This window comes from Cricetulus griseus, chromosome 3, assembly GCF_003668045.3.
Source record: "Cricetulus griseus strain 17A/GY chromosome 3, alternate assembly CriGri-PICRH-1.0, whole genome shotgun sequence".
Taxonomy (NCBI): Eukaryota; Metazoa; Chordata; class Mammalia; order Rodentia; family Cricetidae; genus Cricetulus; species Cricetulus griseus.
The window spans coordinates 236917645-236941024 of NC_048596.1; the positions used below are offsets into that span (position 1 = coordinate 236917645).

The following is a 23380-nucleotide window of genomic DNA, read 5'->3' on the forward strand; positions in this document are numbered from 1 at the left end:
CTTATGTGACTGTGCACCACAGAGGTCAGAAGACAGTGTCGGATCCCCTGTAGCTGGAGCCACAGGAGGTTGTAAGCTGCCATCTTTGCAAAAAACAGTCAGGTCTCTTAACTACTGAGCCACCTCTCCAGCCCCTCTTTTATTCATGATTTTAGTACATTCTATCCAAATAGCAAATTTATGCAAAAAACAATGAAAACCATTTAAAAACTACTAAGCCTAGCATATAAGGTATCAGTTTAAATTTTATTTTAAAATGAAATACATCAAGAAATAGTTTTTATCAAAAAAATTCTAAGTCTTTATTTATTAAAAACAAACCAAACAACCCAAGCTTGGTTAAATTAAAATTCACTGTCTTAAGAAACAAATAGAAATTTTATCAAAAGCTTCCCAGTTTGTAAGGATACATCCAAGCATCCTTAACATAGTTGACATAGGTTAGTTTATCCTAACTTGGAAATTGAGACTTTGAGTTTTATAAGATATAGTGAACAACTGAAATAATCTGGTAGACAAATATATTCCTACCTCGTTTCCTTGTTATGTATGAAAAATTCTACTTGAAATGTTTTAAATAACTAGTTTTGTTTTTCTGCTATCCAGGAGCAAAAATTGGCTCACAAGAGGCCTTTTACCTGTATGCTTGTGGACCCAACTACACATCCATAATGCCTTGTAAATATGGCAAGCCAGTGATTGACTACTCCAAATACATTAATAAAGAAATTTTGGGATGTGAACAAATCAGAGACCTTTTTATGACCAAGAAAGGTGTGGATGTTGGTCTCTTAATTGTAAGTTTTATAAATTTTAACATTGTAGTAGGTTTGTGTAGGTATGTTCATTGACATGTATAATTAGTGGTGATTTAGATTCATAATTTTCCATTTTGCTCTTTTCTTAGAATGTGGATTTTTTTTCCTTTAAAAACTGTGAAACATTTTAATCTCTTGTTAAGCTTGTTTCATGCATCTGTGTATACATACACACACACACACACACACACACACACACACACATATATTTTTATAATCATTTACTTGGAATTTCATTTATGTAGCATTTTTATCAGACTAGTTTATTTTATACCTAGTAATATTTTAAGAAAAATGTTTATGACACATTGAAAATATAGCTCTTTTAGCCTGACATACTCTTTTTTAAAAAAGTCACACATTCCATTCTTTTTCATACTTAGAAATGAATACAGAGACTAACTTACAGTATTAGATGTAATTGCATGTATTAGGGGAGTATGAGATGGTACAATGGATAAAGCAATTTGTTGTGCAAGCCTGGTGCCCTGAGTTGGAACCCTAGAATCCATGTAAAAATAGAAGGAAAACCATTTACATGTGATAACATGTACAAGTGCACACAAACAAATTTAAAATTAATTGCATTTATTCTGGGCTTATATAACTACTCTTTAATAACAGTATAAAATGGGAATTTTGCCTTCAAAATATTGCTAATTTTTCTCTATTGCTTTTTTACATTATTCTTTTATTTTGTCTTACCAGTACACAGTTCATGAGCAACTGGTGGGGATTTTTGTTAATAACATCAGTTAGCTGTTTTAGTTTGTGTGTGGATAAGACATAAACTGTGCTTAATGAGACAGACTACTTAAGCTGCTGTGGCTTCTTGTAAGTGACCAAAGCCCAGAATCCTCTCTGACTTCTTTAAGTAGTAGCTCAGAGAAGTTTGACATGGACCAGTGCTGGTTGTGACAATGTTCTGCAAGGAGAAATACTGAAATTTTGATTTAATTTTGTTTTCTTCTGATGACAGTGTGAAAATTAGTTCTAATCAAAAGAAAAATCTATTCAAAGACACTTTTTTTTTAAAAAAAAATTGAGAATAGATTCTTCTCTCATACAATATATCCCAACTACAGTTTCCCCTCCCTCTATTCCTCCTAGTGACCTTCCACCTCCCTTCTCCCTGAGATCCACCCCCTTCATTTCCTCTTCTAAAAGGAGCAGCCTCCAGGAGACAACAGCCAGACATGACAAAACAAGATTCAATAAGACAAGGGTAATGCCCTCATATGGCGGCTGGGCAAGACAACCTAGTAGGAGGAAAAGAGTCTCAAGAGGAGGCCAAAGAGTCAGAGCTTCACTCTTGCCTCTGTTAGGAGTCCCACAAAAACATCAAGTTAACAGGCTTAACATATATGCAGAGAAACCTGGTGCAGACCCAAGTAGGCCCTGTGCTTGCTGTTTTGGTCTCTATGAGCCAATGTGAACACTGCCTAGTTGATTCAGTGGGCCATATTTTCCTGCTATCCTCCATCTCCCCTGACTCCTACAATCTTCCCTCCATCAGAGACACTTTTCACTAAGTAGGCAGCCCGTGAAAAAATCCAAAACAAAAACTTGGGGTAAATTAACCCAGAGTCCTCATTTTGAAGAGTTAGAACAGTAACAAAAGGAAGCCAAGTGTGGCAGAAGACTCAACTCTCCTGTATTAAATATATAAAGTTATCTATGTGGGTTTGATTATAGAACTAATAAATAAAATGTTCTCTGAATAATGAGAAAAAGGCTAGTTGTAATTAGTATTTATATTTTAATCTCATGTTTATTCTGGATGTATCAAAGCTAGAATCCTTAGCCATGGTTCATGTTAGTGGTCATAGCCTGATTAGCTTGTCATTTATGTTGTAGAAAGAAGATGAGCTTCTCTGACCATCTTTGTTTAGTATGGTGGCTATCTTTTTAAAAATAAAAGTTAGCTAAGTATCTTTTTATGTTGAAATATTTATTTGCTAGTTGATAGCTAACATTTTAAAATTTTTTTATGTCACTAAAGGAAAATGTTTGTTTTAGGAAAGTCTTTCAGTTGTTTATACAACTTACTGCCCTGCTCAGTATACCATCTATGAGCCTGTGATCCGACTCAAGGGCCAACTGAAAACTCAACTCTCTCAGAGACCCTTCAGCTCAAAGGAAGCCCAGAGCATCTTGCTAGAACCATCTCAACTCAAAAGCCTCCGGCCTACAGAATGTAAAACCATCCAGGGTATTCTGCATGAGATTGGTGGAGCTGGTGTATTTGTTTTCCTCTTTGCTAGGGTAAGAATCATGATTATAGCTTTTTTTATTTTTTATTTATTTATTTTTTATTAGTTCAAATTAGGAACAAGCTTGTTTCACATGTCAATCCCTTCTCCCTCTCCCTCCCCTCACCCTCACCCCTTCTATCCCACCGCAACCTACCCCCTACCCCATCCACCCTCCACTCCCCAGGCAGGGTAGGGCCCTCAATGGGGCTCCACAAAGTCCACCACATCATCCTGGGCTGGGCCTAGGCCCTTCCCCATGTGTCCAGGGCAAGAGTGCATCCCTTCATGTGGAATGGGCTCTCAATGTCCCTTCTTACACCAGGGAAAAATACTAATCCACTACCAGTGGCCTCCTAGAGGGCAGAGGCCTCCTCATTGACATCCATGTTCAGGGGTCTGGATCAGTCCTGTACTGGCCTCCCAGACAGCATCTGGGGTTGATGTGTGCTCCCTTGTTCAGGCCAGCTGTTTCTGTGGATTTCTCCAACCTGGTACCAACCCCTTCCATCTTCATTCCTCCGCCTCTACAATTAAGTTCCAGGGTTCAGTTCAGTGTGTATCTGTGGATGTCTGACTCTGCTTTCATCAGCCACTGGATGAGGGCTCTGAGACTAGGGCATCTGCCGCCGGACCTGATTATAGCTTTGTCTGAACAAAAGCTCCCTCCCTTTTATTGATAAATTGAAGGGGTACTTGTAGAGTGCCAAAAAACTGTACTCCGCTATGTAAAACTTTAAGACAAAAAATTATCACATATTACTGATGATACCAAGCTTTCTGCCAAGGATGATTAAGGTTTAATTCATGAAGATTTTAGAAGTTTTTATTGTCAACAAATATAATTGGAACAAGTAAATGTTAAATATATGAGATTTTAAATTGCCTTTAGAAAGAAACTATATGCTAACTAATGATATGAAGGAAATATTTTTTCTTTTAAAAATGGTTTTTCATTATGTGTATGTATTTATGTATGTGTATTCATGCATATGTGAAGATACCGGTAGAAGCCACCAAAGAATATTGGAATCCCTGGAGCTGTAGGTACAAGCAGTTGTGAGTCACCTGGTGTGGGTGTTGGGAACCAAATACAGATCCTCTGGAAAAGCAGCAAGCCTCCTTTAACCCTTGAGCCACCTCTGTAGCCCCAAAACATGTTTTCTTTTTTAAATTTTAAAACATCATCAGATTTTCACAGTATGTACTTAACTAGCTTCCTTTAATGGGGCCACTTTCTTTTTCCTTTTTTTTTTTTTTAAATTTGAATTAGAAACAAGATTGTTTTGTATGACCATATCTGTTCCCTTGTCCCTCCCCTCCTCCCCTACCACCCTCCCCCAACTAAAACCCTACCTATCACATATCCTTTCTGCTCTCCCTGGATGGTGAGGCCTTCCATAGGCTGTCATCAGAGTCTATCATATCCTTTGGGATAGGGCCTAGGCCCACCCCTGTGTGTCTTGACTCAAGGAGTATTCCTCTATGTGGAATGGGCTCCCAAAGTCCACGCCTTTGCTAGGGATAAGTACGGAACTACTACAACAGGTCCCGTAGATTTCCGAAGTTTCCTCACTGAAACCCATGTTCCTGGGGTCTGGATCAGTCCCATTCGAGTATCCCAGCTATCAGTCTGGGGAGCAAGAGTTCCCCGATGTTCAGGTCATCTGTTTCTGTGGGTTTCATCAGCCTGGTCTGGACCCCTTTGCTCATCACTTGTCCTTCTCTGCATCTGGATTCCAGTTGAGTTCAGTAATTAGTTGTGGGTGTCTGCTTCTACTTCTACCTGCTGGATGAGGGCTTATCGGTTCTTGATTTAATTTTGGTAAGTGAAATCTGTCCAGAAAATTGTCAATTTCCTTTAGATTTTCCAATTATGAGGAATATAGGTTTTCAAAGTATGACCTGATGATTCTCTGGATTTCCTCCGTGTCTGTTGTTATGTCTATGTTCCTTTTCATTCCTGATTTTATTAATTTGCATGTTCGCTCTCTGCTGTTTGGTAAGTTTGGATAAAGGTTTGTCTATCTTGTTGATTTTCTCGAAGAACCAACTCTTTGTTATATTGATTCTTTGTTTTGTTCTCCTAGTTTCCATTTTATTGATTTCAGCTCTCAATTTGATTATTTCCTGGCATCTGCTCCTCTGGGGTGTATTGGCTTATTTGTGTTCAGTTGTGCTGTTAATTGTCTAGTGTGAATTTTCTCCTGTTTCTTCATGTGGGCACTTAGTGCTATGAACTTTCCTCTTAGCACTGCTTTCAAAATGCCCCATAGGTTTGGGTATGTTGTGTCTGCATACTCATTGAATTCTAGGAAATCTTTAATTTCTTTTTTTATTTCTTCCTTGACCCAGGAATTGTGCAATTGGGTATTGCTTAATTTCCATGAGTTTGTAGGTTTTCTGTAATTCATGTTGTTGTTGAATTCTAACTTTAAAGCATGGTAGTCTGATAACATACAGGAGGTAATTTCAAATTTTTTGTATCTGTTGAGGTTTGCTATGTTGCCAAGTATGTGGTCGATTTTAGAGAAGGTTCCATGTGGCGCTGAGAAGAAGGTAAATTGTTTTGTATTTGGATGGAATGTTCTATAGATCTCTGTTAAGTCCAATTGTGCCATAACTTCGATTAGTTCCTTTATTTCTTTGTTAAGTTTCTGTCTGGTGTTCCTGTCCAGTGGTGAGAGTGCGGTGTTAAAGTCTCCCACTATAAGTGTGTGTGGTTTTATGTGTGATTTGAGTTTAGTAATGTTTATTTTACAAATGTGGATGCCTTTGTATTTGGGGCATAAATGTTCAGAATTGAGACTTCATCCTGATGGATTTCTCCTGTGATGAGCAGGAAGTGACCTCCATCTCTTTTGATTAATTTTAGTTTGAAGTCCAATTTATTGGATATTAGGATTGCTACCCCCGCTTGTTTCTTGGATCCATTTGATTGGAAAATCTTTTCCCAACCTTTAATTCTTAGGTACCTTCTGTCTTTGAAGTTGATGTGAGTTTCTTGTATGCAGTAGAAGGATGGATTCTGTCTTCTTATCCATTCTGCTAACATGTGTCTTTTTATAGGTTAGTTAGGAGCATTAATGTTGAGGGATATTAATGACCATTGATTGTTCATTCTTTTTTGTTTTTGATTTGGTGATGGTGGCAAAATTATGTTTGGGATTCTATCCCTTTTTCCTTTTGGCTGTTGGTAAAGTGGGATTATCTATTGCCTATATTTTTCTGGTTGTAGTTAACTTACTTGGGTTGCAGTTTTCTTTCCAGAACATTCTGTAGGGCTAGATTGGTGGATATGTATTGTTTGAATCTGGTTTTGTCATGGAATATCTTGTTTTCTCCATCTGTATTGATTGAAAGCTTTGCTGGGTATAGTAGTCTGGGCTGGCATCTGTGGTCTCTTAGTATAGGTAGAATATCTATACAGGACCTTTTGGCTTTCAGAGTTTCCATGGAAAAGTCAGGTGTAATTCTGATAGGTTTGCCTTTATATGTTACTCGACCTTTTTCCTTTGCTGCTCTTGATATTTTCTCTTTATTCTGTATGTTTGGTGTTTTGATTATTATGTGGTGAGGAGACCTTTTTTTGGTTCAGTCTATTTGGTGTTTTGTAAGCTTCTTGTTTTTTCATTGGCATGTCTTTCTTTAGGTTGGGAAAGTTTTCTTCTTTGATTTTGTTAAATATGTTTTCTGTGCCTTTGAGTTGGATTTCTTCACCTTCTTCTATACTTATTTTTCTTAGGTTTGGTCTTTTCATGGTATCCCATATTTCCTGGATATTTTGTGTTAAGGATCTGTTGGACTTAAGATTTTCTTTGGTTGATGAGTCTATTTCTCCTAGTGTATCTTCAACTCCTGAGATTCTCTCTTCCATCTCTTGTATTCTGTTGGTTATGCTTGTGTCTGTAGTTCCTGATCATTTATCCAGTTTTTCTATTTATAGCATTCCCTCAGATTGTGCTTTCTTTATTGTTTCTATTTCAGTTTTTAGGTCTTGAACTGTTTCCTTGAGAGATTTGTTGATATCTTGTATTTTTTTTTTTTTGGTTTGTTTTTTCTTCTGTTTCTTTAAGGGATTTTCTCATATCCTCTTTGAGGTCCTCTATCATTTTCATGAATATGTTTTTAAGGTCATTCTCTTCTGCTTCATCTGCATTGTGATGTTCAGGTCTTGTGGTGTATGATTCCTAGTCTCCGGTGGTGTCATATTGGGTTTTCTGTTGTTGAATGTGCTTTTACGTTGTCCTCTTCTCTTCCTTTCTCCTGGTGGGTGTAGCAGGAGTCTCTTCCTCTCCTGGTGGATATGGGACGAAGGTTCTCTTCTGGTAGATGCAGACAGTTCCAATACTCTGATGGCTGTCCTCTTGTCGTGGATGGAGGTGGAACTGCCACTGGGGCCTCGGCAGTGTCCAGGTGCATTGGGTGTCCAGGTGCATTGGATCCCACTGCTGAGTTTGGATCCAGTGAGCAGACCCCTGGCGTCAGATGTTTCAGAGCAGGGCCGCTTAACCGGAACTGGAAACAGCCCTTGGCCTACCTGGGCTAACTGCCACCAGGGCCTCATCAGTGTCCGGGTGTGCTGGATCCCACTGCCAAGTTCAGATCCAGCGAACAGACCCCTGGTGTCAGATGTTTCCCTAATGGGGCCACTTTTGATTTAATCTTGCAATAAAAGGGTCAGTGTTTGTTGTTAGAGTCTTTTTTAAATCTTGCTAGTGTCTTTCCTACCCTACTGTGTTTCCTGTCTTGTCATCCTCTAACTGCTTTTCTCCCATCTAGTATCTAGTTGAATAGATTTTCTACAAATATTTCAAAAGCAAAACTTTCATTTAACTCCTAATCAATATTTTGCTATCTCTTTTTACATTATAATTTCAATATGTATGTCCTTGGTTTTTCTTGTTTTATCCAGGTTTAAATATAATTGGATCATAGAAAAGAGATTTGATTTCTATTAAACATACATTTATGATTTTTCTAGTAGACTTTAAAGTATATTTTCATATTTAAAATTCAGAAATTGTGTTCAATATCCTTCTGTTTCCTATAAAGATAAGTGTATCCTCCCTAAAAGTCTTATATGCACAGCCTGTCTTTTAGCATAATTTCCTGCCTAACAGGAACATGTACCTTCTTTAGGTGTTCTGGTGCAGGCCTTGACCTTCTAGATATGCACTGTGCTCATTTCCCCCTTATCCCTGCTTTCAAGGCAAGAGTCTGGCTTTCTCTTCAGGGTAGCTTCTCAACATAGCCTTCCTTAAACCAGCCCAGGATCAGAAGTGGGTACTGTGCAAGAATCTAAATATATGTGCAGTAGAAATCTAAATCCTGTTTTTGCCTTTTATCATGATAAAGGGTTTGAGACAGGGTTTCTTTGTGTAGCTCTGGGTGTTCTGGAACTTACTCTGTAGACCAGGTTGGCCTTGAACTCACAGAGATTCACCTACCTGTGCCTCCCAAATTCTGGGATTAAAGGTGTGCACCACCACTGCTGGGCTTCTTGTTGTTGTTGTTTTTGTTTTTGAGGCAGGGTTTCTCATGCCTGGTTCTTAAAAGTCAGAGATATTGGAGGCATTGTTTGAACTGTAGTACTAGGTACAACATGTGGCTTTTATTTTTCTCTTTAGCTTTATGCTAGATAAGAGCCTTCTCTGATACATTGACCCTTTGATTCTTTATGCCTCTCCCTGAAGCACATCATGTTGTTGAGCCTGTTTCTTGATTGACTATGGAAAACTCAAATTCTATGATCCCACTTCAGATTATTAAGTGTTAAGATGCTACTGATCTCTAAGGCTGTCTGTGTTACAGCTGTTCATTTTAGTGTATTTGAGAGATTAAAAGGAATGGGATTTATGATTTTCTTTCAGTTTTATTTATCCACAGTTCTTATATTACAATCATTAAAAATAGCTTGATACTTCTCCCAGCTCTATCTCCATTATCCACATCCCAAATCTAATCTCTCCTTTCCCCATTAATAGCTCAATGTAACATCATCTTTTTTCTGGGCTTTGCACTAGCAACCTACCAGTTCACTGCTTCCCCACCGTGGCCAGTGCTCTATGCAATGGCTGCTGTAAGTTTTGAAATAAGCCACTCCCACTGGCCTTCCATTGCACTGATATAAAATTTAAACACATTGTATTGACTAATAGGAAGTTATCTTCTTTTTATCTCTCCAGTTCATCCTGTCTTTCCATTCCTCCACTCTTATAGCCACACTGGGCTTTCTTGATATTTCTTAAGTATCACCAAATGAACTCCATTCTATAAAGTAACTACAGAACATCTTTATGCATCTAGTTTAGCTCATTTCAAAATGCCCTCTTCAAAGCCTTATCCTTTCAACTGCTATTACCTCTCCCTGGGTGTTCTTTGATAGTTAATTTACTCAGTATTACATATTAAAGTTGATAGATTTATTGATGTTATCTTTCATAAGAATATTTTGTTAAAATACTCTATTGTTATATTTCCCAAGCTTAATTGTTCAAGACTTGGGAAAATTCCAGTTGTATCAATGAACTAGCCTGAGTCCTTTAATAAATAGTCTAATGTTTAAAAGTCAAAAATAGCTTGATATGACATTACTATAAATAATCATACACATTACATTTTTACTATTAACAGATCAAGAAAAAAATATCGCTTTTTTGTTTTCAGGTTGTTGAACTCAGTGGTTGTGAAGAAACTCAAGCATTAGCACTGCGGGTTATATTGTCTTTGATTAAGTACAGCCAGCAGAGAGCACATGAATTGGAAAATTGTAATGGACTTTCAATGATTCATCAAGTGTTGGTCAAACAGAAGTGCATTGTTGGCTTTCACATTTTGAAGGTATGGCCTCACAAAATTTGTTCTTGTGGTTTCTATGCAGTGACACTCACATTTCATAATAATTCTATGTTGCTAGTAAATGAAGGAAGCTCATTAGTGTATATGTACTCAAACCAAGGTACTCTGCTGATTCTTTCCAGAATACTTATATTTTTCTTTTTTCTAAAGCTTCTTGGAAAGGAAGAAAATAAACTATAAGAACTTTAGCTCCAAATAGACCACAGATGTACTCCAAGCCAAGCCCTTTGTTCTGTGGGCCAATGAAGTTGTTTATCTCCCACACTTCTATTTCTCCAAATAAGTGCTACTACAGTCAGTCAATGTTGCTACAGTTAGGATTTGTTGTTCTTGTTTGTCATGTTTATATGCAGGAGGCCTTAGGATAAGTATGTACTTGTTAGTGTGTGCACATATACGAATGCACAAACAGGTGTGTATGTATGCTCATGGAGGGCAGAGGTTGATGTCAGGTGTCTTCCTCTAGCTCTCCACATTTATTTTTTGAAATCTCACAATGAACCTGAAGTTTATCAATTCAGCTTGTCTAAATTCTCTGGCCTCTGTTATTTGAGAATTTCATACATACACATAATGTATTTTGATCATATTCACTCTCCATTTCTCCCTTCCAACTCTCCTGGACCCCTTCTCAACAAGACCTTTTCCCAGCTTCATATCCTCCTCCTCTTCCTCCTCCTCCTCCTTCTTTTGAAAATAGATTCTTTTCTCATACAATATAAATTCTTTCAGCCTCCTCTTCCTTGGAATTCCCTGACCTTTGAAGAGAGGGATTTGATGGAGACCTTCAATTTAGACTCCTTCTTTGTATAATGTCTGGCTGTGGGTCTCTGCATCCCTTCACATCTGCTTCCAGAGGAAGCCTCTCTGATGATGACTGATCTATGAGTATAGCAGAATATCATTAGGAGTCATTTTATTGATTTTTATTTTATTTTATTTTTAGACCAATAATGTTTGGTTTTACCCTAGGTCTCTGGGCTATCTAGTCTCTGGTTCTTGGTTACCCAAGCAGTGTCAGGTGTGGGTTCCTTCACGTGGAGTGAGCTTTAGATCAAAACATATTGGTTGGCTACTCCCACATGTTCTGTGCCACCATTGCCCTAGCATATTAGGCAGGCAGGACAGATTCTAGGTCAAAGGTTTTTCGGATGGGTTGGTATCTATGTTTCTCTTTTTGTCACCTGCAGAGTACCTTCCCATACTAAAGAGATGGGAACTTAGGGGTGAGAGCTCAATTAGGAGTGAGAAGTAGATACCAGCTCTGCTTCTATGTGTTCAATAAGTTATGTAAATGTTGTGCTTGTCAGTGGGACCCACTGTCAATTTTTCAGAGAGCAACATTTTTCCTTAACAACATCTTGGGTTGTTTGGGGATTTCCATGGAATCCCCTTAACCAGCAAGTCAATTGAATACCGCCTAATCCTGCCATTGGAAGCCTCACCTGGCTACAAGAGATGGCCAGTTAAGGCTCTGTATCCTGCATTAGTAGTAGTCACCCACATAGATTCTAGGAAGTTTCCACAGTACTAGGTTTCCATACCACCCCCAAATGTCCCTGGATTCCAGCCATCTCTCCCACACTCTCTCCCTGCACCCTATCTTCCCTTGCATCCTGACCCGTTGCACCTGACCCACTGCTCCCATCTTCATCCCCAGTCTGCCTGTAAAATCTATTCTACATCCCCCTCCCAAGGAGATTCCTGCATCCATCCTCCCTAGACCCCCTAAACTCTCAGGGTTAATGGATTGTGGCTTGGTTATCATTTACTTAACAGTTTATATATACTTATAAGTGAGTACATACCATATTTATATTTCTGGGTCTGGATTACCTCCTCAAGATGATCTTTTTTTCTAGTTCCATCCATTTGCCTGAAAGTTTCATGATGTCATTTTTAACAGCTGAATAATATTGCATTGTATAAATGTACCACAATTTCTTTACCAATTCTTCTGTTGAGGGACATCTAGGTTATTTCCAGTTTCTGGCTACTATGAATAAAGCCTCAATGAACTTGGTTGAGGAAGTGTCTTTGTGGTAGCTATTTAGCTGGGTCTTGACATAGATAAATTAGATTCCCAACTTTCTGAGTAACTGCCATATTGATTTCCATGGTGGCTATAAAGTTTGCACTCCCACCAGAAATGGAAGTGTTCCCCTTGCTCCATGTCCTCATAAGAATGAGCTGTCACTTGTGTTTTTTTATCTTAGCCATTCCACCAGGTTATAAGATAGAATTTCAGAGTTGTTTTGATTTACATTCCCTGATGGCTAAGGATGTTGAACATTTTAATTATTTCTGGGCCATTTAAGATTCCTCTATTGAGAATTCTCTATTTAGATTTGTACCCATTTTTTAATTGAATAATTTGGATTTTTTGAAATCTAGTTTCTGAGTTCCTTATATTTGGGATATTAGTCCTCTATCAGATGTGGAGTTGGTAAAAATCTTTTCCTATTCTGCAGGCTGCTGCTTGACCTTGTCCGAATATCTGTGTCCTTTGCTTTACAGAAGCTTTTCAGTTTCATGAGATCCCGCTTATTAATTGTTGGTCTTAGAACAAATTGGTGTTCTGTTCAGAAAGTCATTTCCTGTTCTGAGGCACTCAAGGCTATTCCCCACTTTTTCTTCTATCAAGTTCAGTGTCCCTGGTTTTATGTTGTTGAATTCTTTGAGGCACTTAGACTTGAATTTTGTGTAGGTTGATAAATATGGATCTATTTAGATTCTTCTACATAGCGCCATCTAGTTGAAGATGCTTTTTTCTAGTGTGTATTTCTAACTTTTTTTTAAAATCAAAAATAATGTCCATGGGTGTGTGGATTTATGTCTGGGACTTCAATTTGATTCCATTGATCAGCACACCAGTTTTTATGCCAATACCACATGGGGTTTTTGTTTTTGTTTTTATTACTGTAGCTCTGTAGTACAACTTGAAATCAGGAATGGTGGGACATCCAGCAGTTTTTTGTTTTTTTTTTTATTTTTCAGGACTGTTGTCACTATCCTGAGGTTTTTGTTTTTCCATATGAAGTTGAGAATTGTCCTTTTAAGATCTGTAAAGAAGAACTGTGTTGGAATTTTGATGGGGATTGCATTGAATCTATAGATTTTTGGTAGGATGCCCATTTTTACTATGTTAATCCTACCATTCAATGAGCATGGGAGATCTTTCCATTTTCTGTTATCTTCTTCAATTTCTTTCTTCAAAGACTCAAAGTTTTTATCATGCAAGTCTTTCACTTGCCTGGTTAGAGTTATCACAAGATATTTTATATTATTTGAGGGTATTATAAAAGGTATTTCCCTGATTTCTTTCTCAGTTCATTCGTCATTTTACATAGGAGAGCTGCTGGGTTTTCTTTTCTTTTCTGTTTGTGAGTTAAGCTTGTACCCAGCCACTTTGCTCAACGTGTTTATCAGCTGTAGGAGTTCTCTGGTCGGATTTTTAGAGTCACTTATGTATACTGTCATACCATTTGAAGATAACCATACTTTGACTTCTTTTTTCCAATTTGTATTCTTTTAATCTCCTCTAGTTATCTTATTGCTCTACCTAAAACTTCAAATACTATATTTAATAGCTATGGAGAGAGTGGTCAGCCTTGTCTTGTTCCTGATTTCAGTGGGATTGCTTTGAATTTCTCTCCATTTAATTTGATGTTGGCTATAGGCTTGCTGTAAATTGCCTTTATTATGTTGATTATGTTCCTTGTATCTCTACTTTCTCTAAGACTTTTATCATGAAGGAAATATTGAATTTTGTCAAAAGCTTTTTTGGCATCCAATGAAATGATCAGGTGTTTTTGTTTTTGTTTTTTCTTTCAATTTGTTTATATGGTGGATTACATTTACTGTTTTTTTTTTTAAATATGGAACCATTCCTGCATCTCTGGGATGAAACTTGCTTGATCATGGTGGATGATTTCTTTTCTTCTTCTTCTTCTTCTTTTTTTTTTTTTTTGATGTGTTCTTGGATTCGGTTTGTATTTTAGTGAGTATTTACATCTGTGTCCTTAAGAGTAATTAATCTGTAATTCTTTTCCCTGTTGAGTCTTTTTGTGGTTTAGCTATCAGGGTAACTGTGACCTCATAAAATGAATTGAGCAATATTCCTTATATCTCTGTTTTGTGGAATAATTTGAGGAGTATTGGCATTCATTTTTCTTTGAAAGTATGGTAGAATTCTGAGCTAAAACCATCTAGCCCTGGGCTTTCTTTGGTTGGGAGACTTTTGATGACTGCTTTTATTTCACTGGGGGCTATAGGTCTATTTAAATATGATCTTGATTTAACTTTGATAAGTAGTACCTGTCAAGAAAAATTGTCCATTTCTTTTAGATTTTTCAAATTTGGTGGAGTACAGGTTTTTAAAGTATGTCCTTATGATTCTCTTGATTCCCTTGGTGTCTGTTGTTATGTGCCCCTTTTGATTTCTGATTTTGTTAATTTGGATATTCTTTCTCCACTTTTTAATTAGTTTGGATAAGGGTTTGTCTCTTTTGTTGATTTTCTCAACCAACTCTTTGTTTCATTGACTCTTTGTATTCTTCTCTTTGTCTCTATTTTATCGATTTCAACCCTCAGTTTGGTTATTTTTTTTTCCATTTACTCCTTATGGGTGTGATTACTTCTTTTCATTCTAGAGGTTTCAGGTGTACTATTAAGTTACTTGTATGAGACATCTCCAATTTTTATGTAGGCACTTAGTGCTATGAACTGTCCTCTTAGTGCCACTTTCATTGTGTCCCATAAGTTTGTGTATGCTGTATATTCACTTTCATTGAATTCTAGAAAGTCTTTAATTTCTCTCTTTATTTCTGTCTTGTCCCATTTTTCATTCAGTTTCCATGAGTTTGGAGCTTCTGTTGTTGTTGCTATCCAGCTTTAATTCATGGTGGTCTGACAGGATACAGGAAGTTACTTCAGTTTTCTTGTATCTGTTGAGGCTTACTTTGTGGCCAAGTATGTGTTCAGTTTTGCACCAGGAGATGCAAAGTAGAAAGTATATTCTTTATTTTAAATATTTTTTTTATTTTTCAAGTCAGGGTTACTCTGTGTAGCTTTGTAGACCAGGCTCGCCTCAAACTTAGAGAACTTCCTGCCTCTGTCTCCCAAGTGCTGGAATTAAAGGCATGTGCCACCACTGCTCAGCTGAAAGTATATTCTTTTGTATTTGAGTAAAATGTTCTGCAAATATATGCTAGGTCCATTTGGTTTATAACACCTGTTGGTTCCAATATATCTCTATTTAGTTTTTGTCTGGGTGAGCTGTCCATGAGTGAGAGTAGGATATAGTAGTTCTCCCATTATCAGTGTGTGAGGGTCGGTATGTGATTTAAGCTATAGTGTTTCTTCTATAAATTTAGGTGCCCTTGTGTTTGGGGCTTAGATGTTAATAATTGAAATGTCATCTTGGTGGATTTTCCTTTGATGAGTATGCAGTGTTCTTCCTTATCTCTTTTGATTATTTTTGGTTGAAGTATACTTTGTTAGATATTAAAATAGCAACACCAGCTTGCTTCTTAGGTCCATTTTCTTGCACTATCCTTTTCTAACCATTTATCCCGAGGTGATGTCTATCCTTGATGTTTAGGTGTGTTTCTTGGATGGCCCCAGACGGATGGGTCCTGTTTCTGGTGTGAGATTACTTATTTCCTGTGTTTTCATGGGCCTAGTTAACCTCCTTAGGTTGGAGCAATCCTTCCATCACCTTCTTGTTTTGTAGACAGATATTGTTTAAACTTGAATTTATCATGGAATATCTTATTTTTTCCATCTATGGTGATCGAACGTTTTGCAGGATATAGTAGTCTGGCTGGTATCTGTGGTCTCAGAATCTACAGCACATCATTCCAAGCCTTTCTGACTTTTCAAGTCTCCATTGAGAAGTCAGGTATACTTCTAATAGGTCTGCCTTTTTATGTTACTTGGTCTTTTTCCCTCACAGCTTTTAATATTCTTTCTTTGTTCTGTATGTTTAGTATTTTGATGATTATGGGGTGAGGGGATTTTCTTTTCTGATCTAATCTATTTGTTGTTCTATATGTTTCTTGTACCTTTATTGACATCTCTTAGGAATATTTTCTTGTATGATTTTGTTGAAAACATTCTCTGGGCCTTTGAGTTGGGTTTCTTCTCCTTCCTCTGAACTTATTATTTTTAGGTTTGGTTTTCTCATAGTACCCTAGGTTTCCTGGATGTTTATTTCAGGAGTTTTTTAAATTTACCATTTTCTTTGACAGTATATCTATTTCTTCTATCATATTGTCTAGGGCTGAGATTCTCTATTTATCTGTTATATTCTGTTGATAAAGCTTGCCTCTGTAGTTCCTGTTTGAATTCCTAAATTTTCATTTCCAGAATTCCCTTAGTTTGTGTTTTCTTTATTGATTCTATTTCCAATTTCAGGTCTTGAACAATTTTATTTATTTCCTTACTCTGTGTTTTCCTGGATTTCTTTAAGGGATATCTTAATTTCCTCTTTAAGGACCTCTATTGTAGTCATAAAATCTGTTTAAAGGTCTTTTTCTTATGTTTCATCTATGTTGGAATATTAGGGGTCTGCTATGGTGGGTTAGCTGGGTTCTAGCAGAGACATATTGCCCTGAGTATTGTTGGTTGTGTTTTTACACTGCTGTCTTGGCATCTGGGTTTGGGATGATTAAAGCTCTAGGTGCTGATTCTGGATTTATCTTTGTTTTGTGGATGTGTTGTTCTTAGTTTCTGTTTTCTTTTTGTATTTTTTTGAGAGTGTGATGGCTGTATGTTGCCTATTTTCCTGTCCTATTCAACTAGTGTTGGCAACTGAGCTGCTGGGATGAGTTAGGGGAAGGGAAGGTAGATTGGAAGAGAAGGTCTTTGTGATTCCTTGGGGATGGGTGGGAGAGGATGAGAACACAGCAGATTTCCAGCTACAGAGCTAGGGATGAGACTGAGGGATTAGATCTCAGGAGCAGTAGGAGAGGTGTGGGTCTGCCTTCAGCCTTTTTGTTGCCTTGGAAGAAGCTGTCTTTGTTAGAAGAGGGTATCTGCTAGGGATGGAGTCTGGGATAAAACAGTGGGGGGAGAGAAGTTAGGAGGGAATGCTGTGTGGGATCCACAGTGAGGGAGGGCTGCAGCTGGTGTTCTTTCTATTACAGTGCTGGGGTTGAAACTGGAGATGGGTCTGATGGAACAGAGAAAGGAGAAGGTCTGTGAGCAGCCTATCTGATTTTCTAGTGGAGTGGCCTGTAGTTTAGCAGGGGGTGCCTACTGGTGTTATGGGATGGGATATAGCCATGAATGGGGGAAAGGAGGTTAGAAGAGAGTGGTTCATGGGACTCCACAGGAGATGTGTATGGGGGTTGGGAAGTTGTAGGGGGTGGGAGAGGTAGGCTGCAGCTGGTGTTCTGTTGCTTCTGTAGGGATGAGACTGGAGGATGGGTCTGGGGGAACAGATGGGAAATGGTCTATAAGCAGCCTACCTGGTTTTCTGACAAGTATGGCCTTTCATCCTCTTGCTCTTTAAAAAAAAAAAAAAAAAACAAACCTGTATCTAACCTAGTGAGTCCAATTAGTACTGCCTATATGCACATGTGTGTGGGCAATCTATGGAAGCATGGGCAACCTATCAACATCCACACTCTGAAGAAAATTATACTTTTCTCAGTAGCCATCAGTTGCCAATGGCTTGATTTTGTGCAGTTCTGTGAGTGCATATGTGCAAAAGCCTTGTCATACCCAGAAGACAGCATCTCATGGCACTCCTCCTCATTCTCCAGCTCTTACATTATCTTTTTCCGTTTTCTTTGATGTTCCCTGACTCTTAGGAACAGGGAGGTGGATATAGATATCCTCTTTAGGGCCAAACATTCATATTCATTGCAAAAAGAATCTTCTCTGAGCAAGACTGAAAACCACAGAAATCTATGGGTGTAAACATAAGTACTTAGAAGACAGCTTGATAACATGACCATTTAGCATAATATAATATAGTATGTTCCCTGTATGCCATGGGCTTTTGAACAGGCATGAATTTCCCTCCTATGAATAAGCATGCCCTCTTGTGGTTTCTAAGGCAACTGCACTCAAGTACATACCTCTACATATAGACCACACTAAGTAAAAATATTTTAAAATCCAAGGGCTAAATTCACCTGTGTGAGCCTTAGCTTCTACAATCATTTATACCTCATGAGGTTATCTGGAAGATTAATCAGTCTAAAATACACATATTTACACTGGAACTTGAACTCAGAGCAGCAAGAATAAATCAAGGGCTAGAGATTTGCCCTGTGATAGAGTGCTTGTCTGTAATGTACAAACCCCAAGTTCCACTTCTAGCACTGCAAAAAATGAAGAATAAAGATGAGTTGTAGGTGTTTTTACCCTGTGTTTAAAACCAAATAATCGTAACTATTTGAAAATTTATGATTTGCTACTAAATTGAATTGTTGTATAAAACAGATATTTGGAGAAATGTTTAATTCCTCATTAGTTTTCCTTTAAATTTGATGTTATGACTGCTGAGATAGAAAGCTTGATATTTCTAGTGAGTTATTTGGTTATTCTGTTATTATTACATTTTACATTAATGCTAATTTTCTGTAGACCCTTCTTGAAGGTTGCTGTGGTGAAGAGGTTATCCACATCAATGAGCATGGAGAGTTCAAGCTTGATGTCGAGTCTCATGCTATAATCCAAGATGTTAAGCTGTTGCAGGAACTGTTGCTCGACTGGAAGATATGGAATAAGGCAGAGGCATGTGATGTGCACTTTTATTTCATCTGTGTATTGTGGTAAAGTACCTATAGCATTCAGTTTGTCTATCCCGATCATGTTAAGTATGTTATCCAGAAGCATTACCTGTATGCAAATGCTATACAGCCATCACCAATATTTATCCCCATGGGTTTTTTCTTATTATAAAAACAAAACTCTATACCCGTAAAACATCTTTGCCTCTCCTCCTAGTTCTATTTTGGGGTCTTTGATACTCTTAAGTATCTCATGTAAGTTAAATCATGCATTATTTGTTTCTTTATGATTAGACTAGTATAATGCCCTCAGGATTCATCCAGGATTCTTGTTCTTCTGGGATTGAGGAACATTCCAGTGTGAGTGTATGCTATGGTATCCTGGACCTCTCACCTTCCTAAGGACATTTAAATATAATCACCTAAATAAACAGTTTAAAGGATATGAAGTTGGAAAGAGGGGTGAGGTACATCTGGAAGGAGTTATGGGAGGAGTGTGAATATGATCAAAATGCAGTGAATGTATGTATTAAATTATTAAAGAATTAATAAAAAATTTTAAAACAATTACTAATAATTTTTGAGGAAAGGATGATTTTTGTTTCTTCAATGTAATGTTAATTATAAATGTAAATACAGAAGCTTGTTCCCTGTGTGGAGTTTTGAACTGCCTGAGGTAATGATGAGCTGAAAGGAATAAATTTTAAGACTTTATTGCCCCAACCCCAACAAATTTAATCTGTGACATAGAATATGCACAGTGTTAAGTAGTTATGTTTCAAGTCTTCTAAGAGGCCCATGGCATGTTTTCCATAACTGTGTGCTAATTGGTGCATGTTTATTTTCTCAGCAAGGTGTGTGGGAAACTCTGCTAGCAGCTCTGGAAGTCCTCATCCGGGCAGAGCACCAGCAGCAACAGTTTAATATTAAGCAGTTGCTGAACGCCCATGTAGTTCATCACTTCCTACTGACTTGTCAGGTTTTACAGGTACTTTTCATGTAGCTTCTCTGCGGAGATGTCTCCTGCAGTTGCTTCTGTTTAATAACCTACTGTTGTACACATCAAGATTTCACAGGCCTGTCAATGGGAATTTTTTCTGTCTTTTGTCTTACCTACTCTGCAAGCCTGTTTTCTTTCAGCTTTTGCCTCCTGATCTTTACACTATCATCTTTTCTATCTCAAACTGCAAGAGAACAAGTAGTAAATTTCTGCATGTTTCTTTGTGTTGAAATATAATAATTTTGTAGTTTCCTGAACATCAACATATAACGATCCCTAACTCATTATATAGTCTTTAAATAGCAACTTATGCATATGTATGCTTTTAATAAATACAACTTATTGTAGGTATATTTTATATGATAATTAGCAACATGGAACTATATACAAAATGTTATGTTAAAAAGTGACAGTAGCTTACATTCTATGTGCTGTCATCTGCCTTTACAGTGTCCTTTTTTATTTGCTTGATTGGTATAGTGGACTATTTCCCAAGGTTTTATTTTTGTTTTTAATGTTTGAAGCATCCATTGGTCTTTTCAAATGAGATAAGTCCAGATAAGGTGGGATCTATGGGAATTTTATTATTTCATGAGGCTAGTGCCTTTGCTTCCATAACCTGACACCTTTACAGTATAGTTGGGTTAAAATCCAAATAAGGTGACATGCCAGCCTCTTAGGCCACTAAACCCCTGGTATTCTTTCCTCCTCTAGCCACAAATCATAGGCTTCCCTTCCTCTGGCACATAATCCTCCTTTTGGCTTGGATATTGTTGATCCTGTTCTTTTCATTTGGCCCACATGTACTTATTTACTACTGGGGCTTCTAATCTTTACACTTTCGTATCTCCTTAAACTCGCTCCTGGAAAGAAGCCTGCCCTGATTTTTTTCATCTTAATTGGCTCCTTCTGCTTTATACATTTGTTCCCACTGTGTGTATATGGTGTAGTTTTATGTTCATGATATTACAGCTTATTTCTCTCTGTAAATCTTCTGTTGCTGCTGCTGGTAACCACACTCTGACCTCTGTATCAGGAACACATAAGGCACTAAATGAATACTTGCTTTAAAAAGCATCATATTTACCTTTCTGGGCCTCTGTGGTACATCAGCTTATTGTCTTTGATTTCTTAGCTTGCTGACTATTTTATGTATCATTTGTGCTTCTATTTTTCTCTAAATTTGTTTATCCATTTTGAAATTTATTGCCAATTTTCAGTAATTGTATGACCATGTGATAGTCAGTCTTTTCAATATATTTTCCTCTTCCATAATTCTTCTGCAAAATGTTTTAAAACTCAGGTAGCAATTCCTTCTTCTAAAAGGTCTTTTTTTTAACCTTTCATTCAGAAAGTTTATTACATTTTATTAAACATGAATCATATGTAAAGAAATGAACACTTGGTCTTTGCATTTACAATATCTCAGTGTCTGTGGCATTTTGAAAAGAATAATGAATTAGCAGCACAATGAATATGAGACAATTTCTTTAGTTACTGAGTATAGTGTACAGGCCCTGAGCTAAGGTGATAAAGTGAGAGTGTAAAGAGGAAGCACGTATAAAGGAGATTAAAAAGATATCACTACTAAGTCTGTATATTATGTTATATTGTTATGCACACATATAAAACACTAAAAACTGTGGGGTTAAAGAATAATAGCATCAAAAAAGCGACCAAGTTTTATTTTTCATCCAGCCTACATCTGGGCTTTCAGCAGGCAACTCGGTGGCAGTGGCTATAAACCCATGGGGACGGGGTAGCACTCCCAGGACAGCAGCCTAGCTAGGATATAATGAAGGCTGAGAATTTTTTGCCTTAAGAATATCCATTCTCCAAGATGAAAACAGAAAATGGGAACTATAGAAAGACTAAACAAAGAGAAGAACCTGGAAGGTCAGGAGAGTGAAAGCTGGAATGAGCAAGGGACAAAGAGATAGCACAAGGGGCCATGTGATGGAGCAAGCTCAGTGATGATACAAGCAAGAGAGTTGGGAAGGTAAAAGAGGCATGAATTAAAAGAAAGTCAGGTGACTATAGCAGAAATGTGCTCTGAGTTGGAAGTTAGAAGGCGTAACTTCTTGTATTGGTCTGAACAGTTGAGAGATCTTAACAGATTTTGTTCTTAAAATCTGAGCTAGTTAGATGACTAAATTATCTCAGAATTAACAACTTTTAAGTATTTTGATTCAGCAGTATACCAGAGTAAATAGAGTGGAGGGAGAACTTTGTATTATATTTGGACATAGGGAGACAGAAGACAAGGCAGTTTTATATTCTGTGCCCTTAATCAGGAGGTTAATTACTAGCCTCTGGGAAGATGGAGTTGAAGGCCATAAACAAGTTATGTCAGCCTCTATTTTTAGTAATGCAAGACATCTTACCAAGTTCTATAATTTAAGCAACTGATAGTACAGCACAAAGATGCTGGGGGGCCTGAGTTTAGGTCATAGTAGAACAATTATTTGTTTATTTGTGTGGTTCATGCTAGATAAATAACTACTTTAAGCCCATATTCTAGGAGTGAAAGATAAGACCACTGCAAAAACCATTGTGAGAAAGGACTTTGTAAGCCAGGGCACAGTATATCACTATAACTACTTTGCTCTATTGCAAGAGGTCCTTCCAGATCTAGTAACCATAGTGGAGTCATAGTACTAAGAGTGATGCTAGTAGTAAAAGAAGTAAGTTTTATGCACTAAAAAAAAAATCAGTTTGGAACATTTCTAATTTGGGGATTATAGGTCTTCATCTATGAAATCAAGATACCCAAATCCAAAAACCTGAAATCTAAAGCTTTTCTTCCAGCTTTTTAAATTACAAGATGGTTACCCTGCATAGGACTTAGTGTCTGAGGCAATGTTCTAAGAGACTGTGTCACTTAATTCTTAAAATGATCTTATATACTAGCATTAGCATTATTCATATAGACAGAGACAGCATGGCAATGTTAATGTAATAACCTAACATTGCACCCTTAGACACTTTAGCTTTTGAGTCCATGTTTGTGAGTTTGGCAGTATAACTTGGCTCAGTTAACTAAATTAAGAGGGTTAGAATTAAATCACCATCACTTTTAATGAATGTTTAATGGCAAGATTATTTGAGCCTCAATTCTAATGGTAAATATTTTCACACTAAAGTAGTAAACCAACAAAATTCTATCTTAAGATAATATCAATGATATGATTCTGCAGGTAGGGTGCTTGCCATGTAGGCCTGATGACCTGAATTTAATCCCCAGAACCCACATAAGGGTAGAAGGAGAAAACTATCCACAGAATTGTGTTCTGACCTCTACATGTGCACCGCTGCATACACTAATAATAATGATAATAATAATTATTCTTAAAAGACCATTTTGTTTAAATGAGAAATATTATTTGATAGTTCTCTAAATATAAAAAGTGTTTTGGCTTTTATTTTTTCAGGAACATAGAGAGGGGCAACTTACATCCTTGCCCCGAGAGGTCTGTAGATCATTTGTGAAAATCATTGCGGAAGTCCTTGGATCTCCTCCAGACTTGGAATTGTTGACAATTATTTTCAATTTCCTGTTAGCAGTACACCCTCCTACTAATACTTATGTTTGTCACAACCCCACAAACTTTTACTTCTCTTTGCACATAGGTAAGTATGATCATTGCTGGTCATTGTTTCTATTGTGTTTTTCCTGCTGATCCACATTTGTTTTGATATTCATTG

At 37.3% G+C, this 23380-nt stretch overlaps 1 protein-coding gene across 3 annotated transcripts in view; it reads left to right on the forward strand.

The window, feature by feature from the left end:
• The window catches only part of Lyst (lysosomal trafficking regulator), a 171603-nt gene that overhangs the window by 75144 nt on the left and 73079 nt on the right, over positions 1-23380 (forward strand). For all 3 annotated transcript variants that reach the window (XM_035442855.1, XM_027409436.2, XM_035442856.1), the window contains exons 16-21: positions 607-797; positions 2838-3083; positions 9740-9913; positions 18530-18679; positions 19526-19663; positions 23107-23305. In XM_035442855.1, the coding sequence (XP_035298746.1) occupies positions 607-797; positions 2838-3083; positions 9740-9913; positions 18530-18679; positions 19526-19663; positions 23107-23305 (1098 nt within the window). The remainder of the gene's footprint in view (positions 1-606; positions 798-2837; positions 3084-9739; positions 9914-18529; positions 18680-19525; positions 19664-23106; positions 23306-23380) is intronic.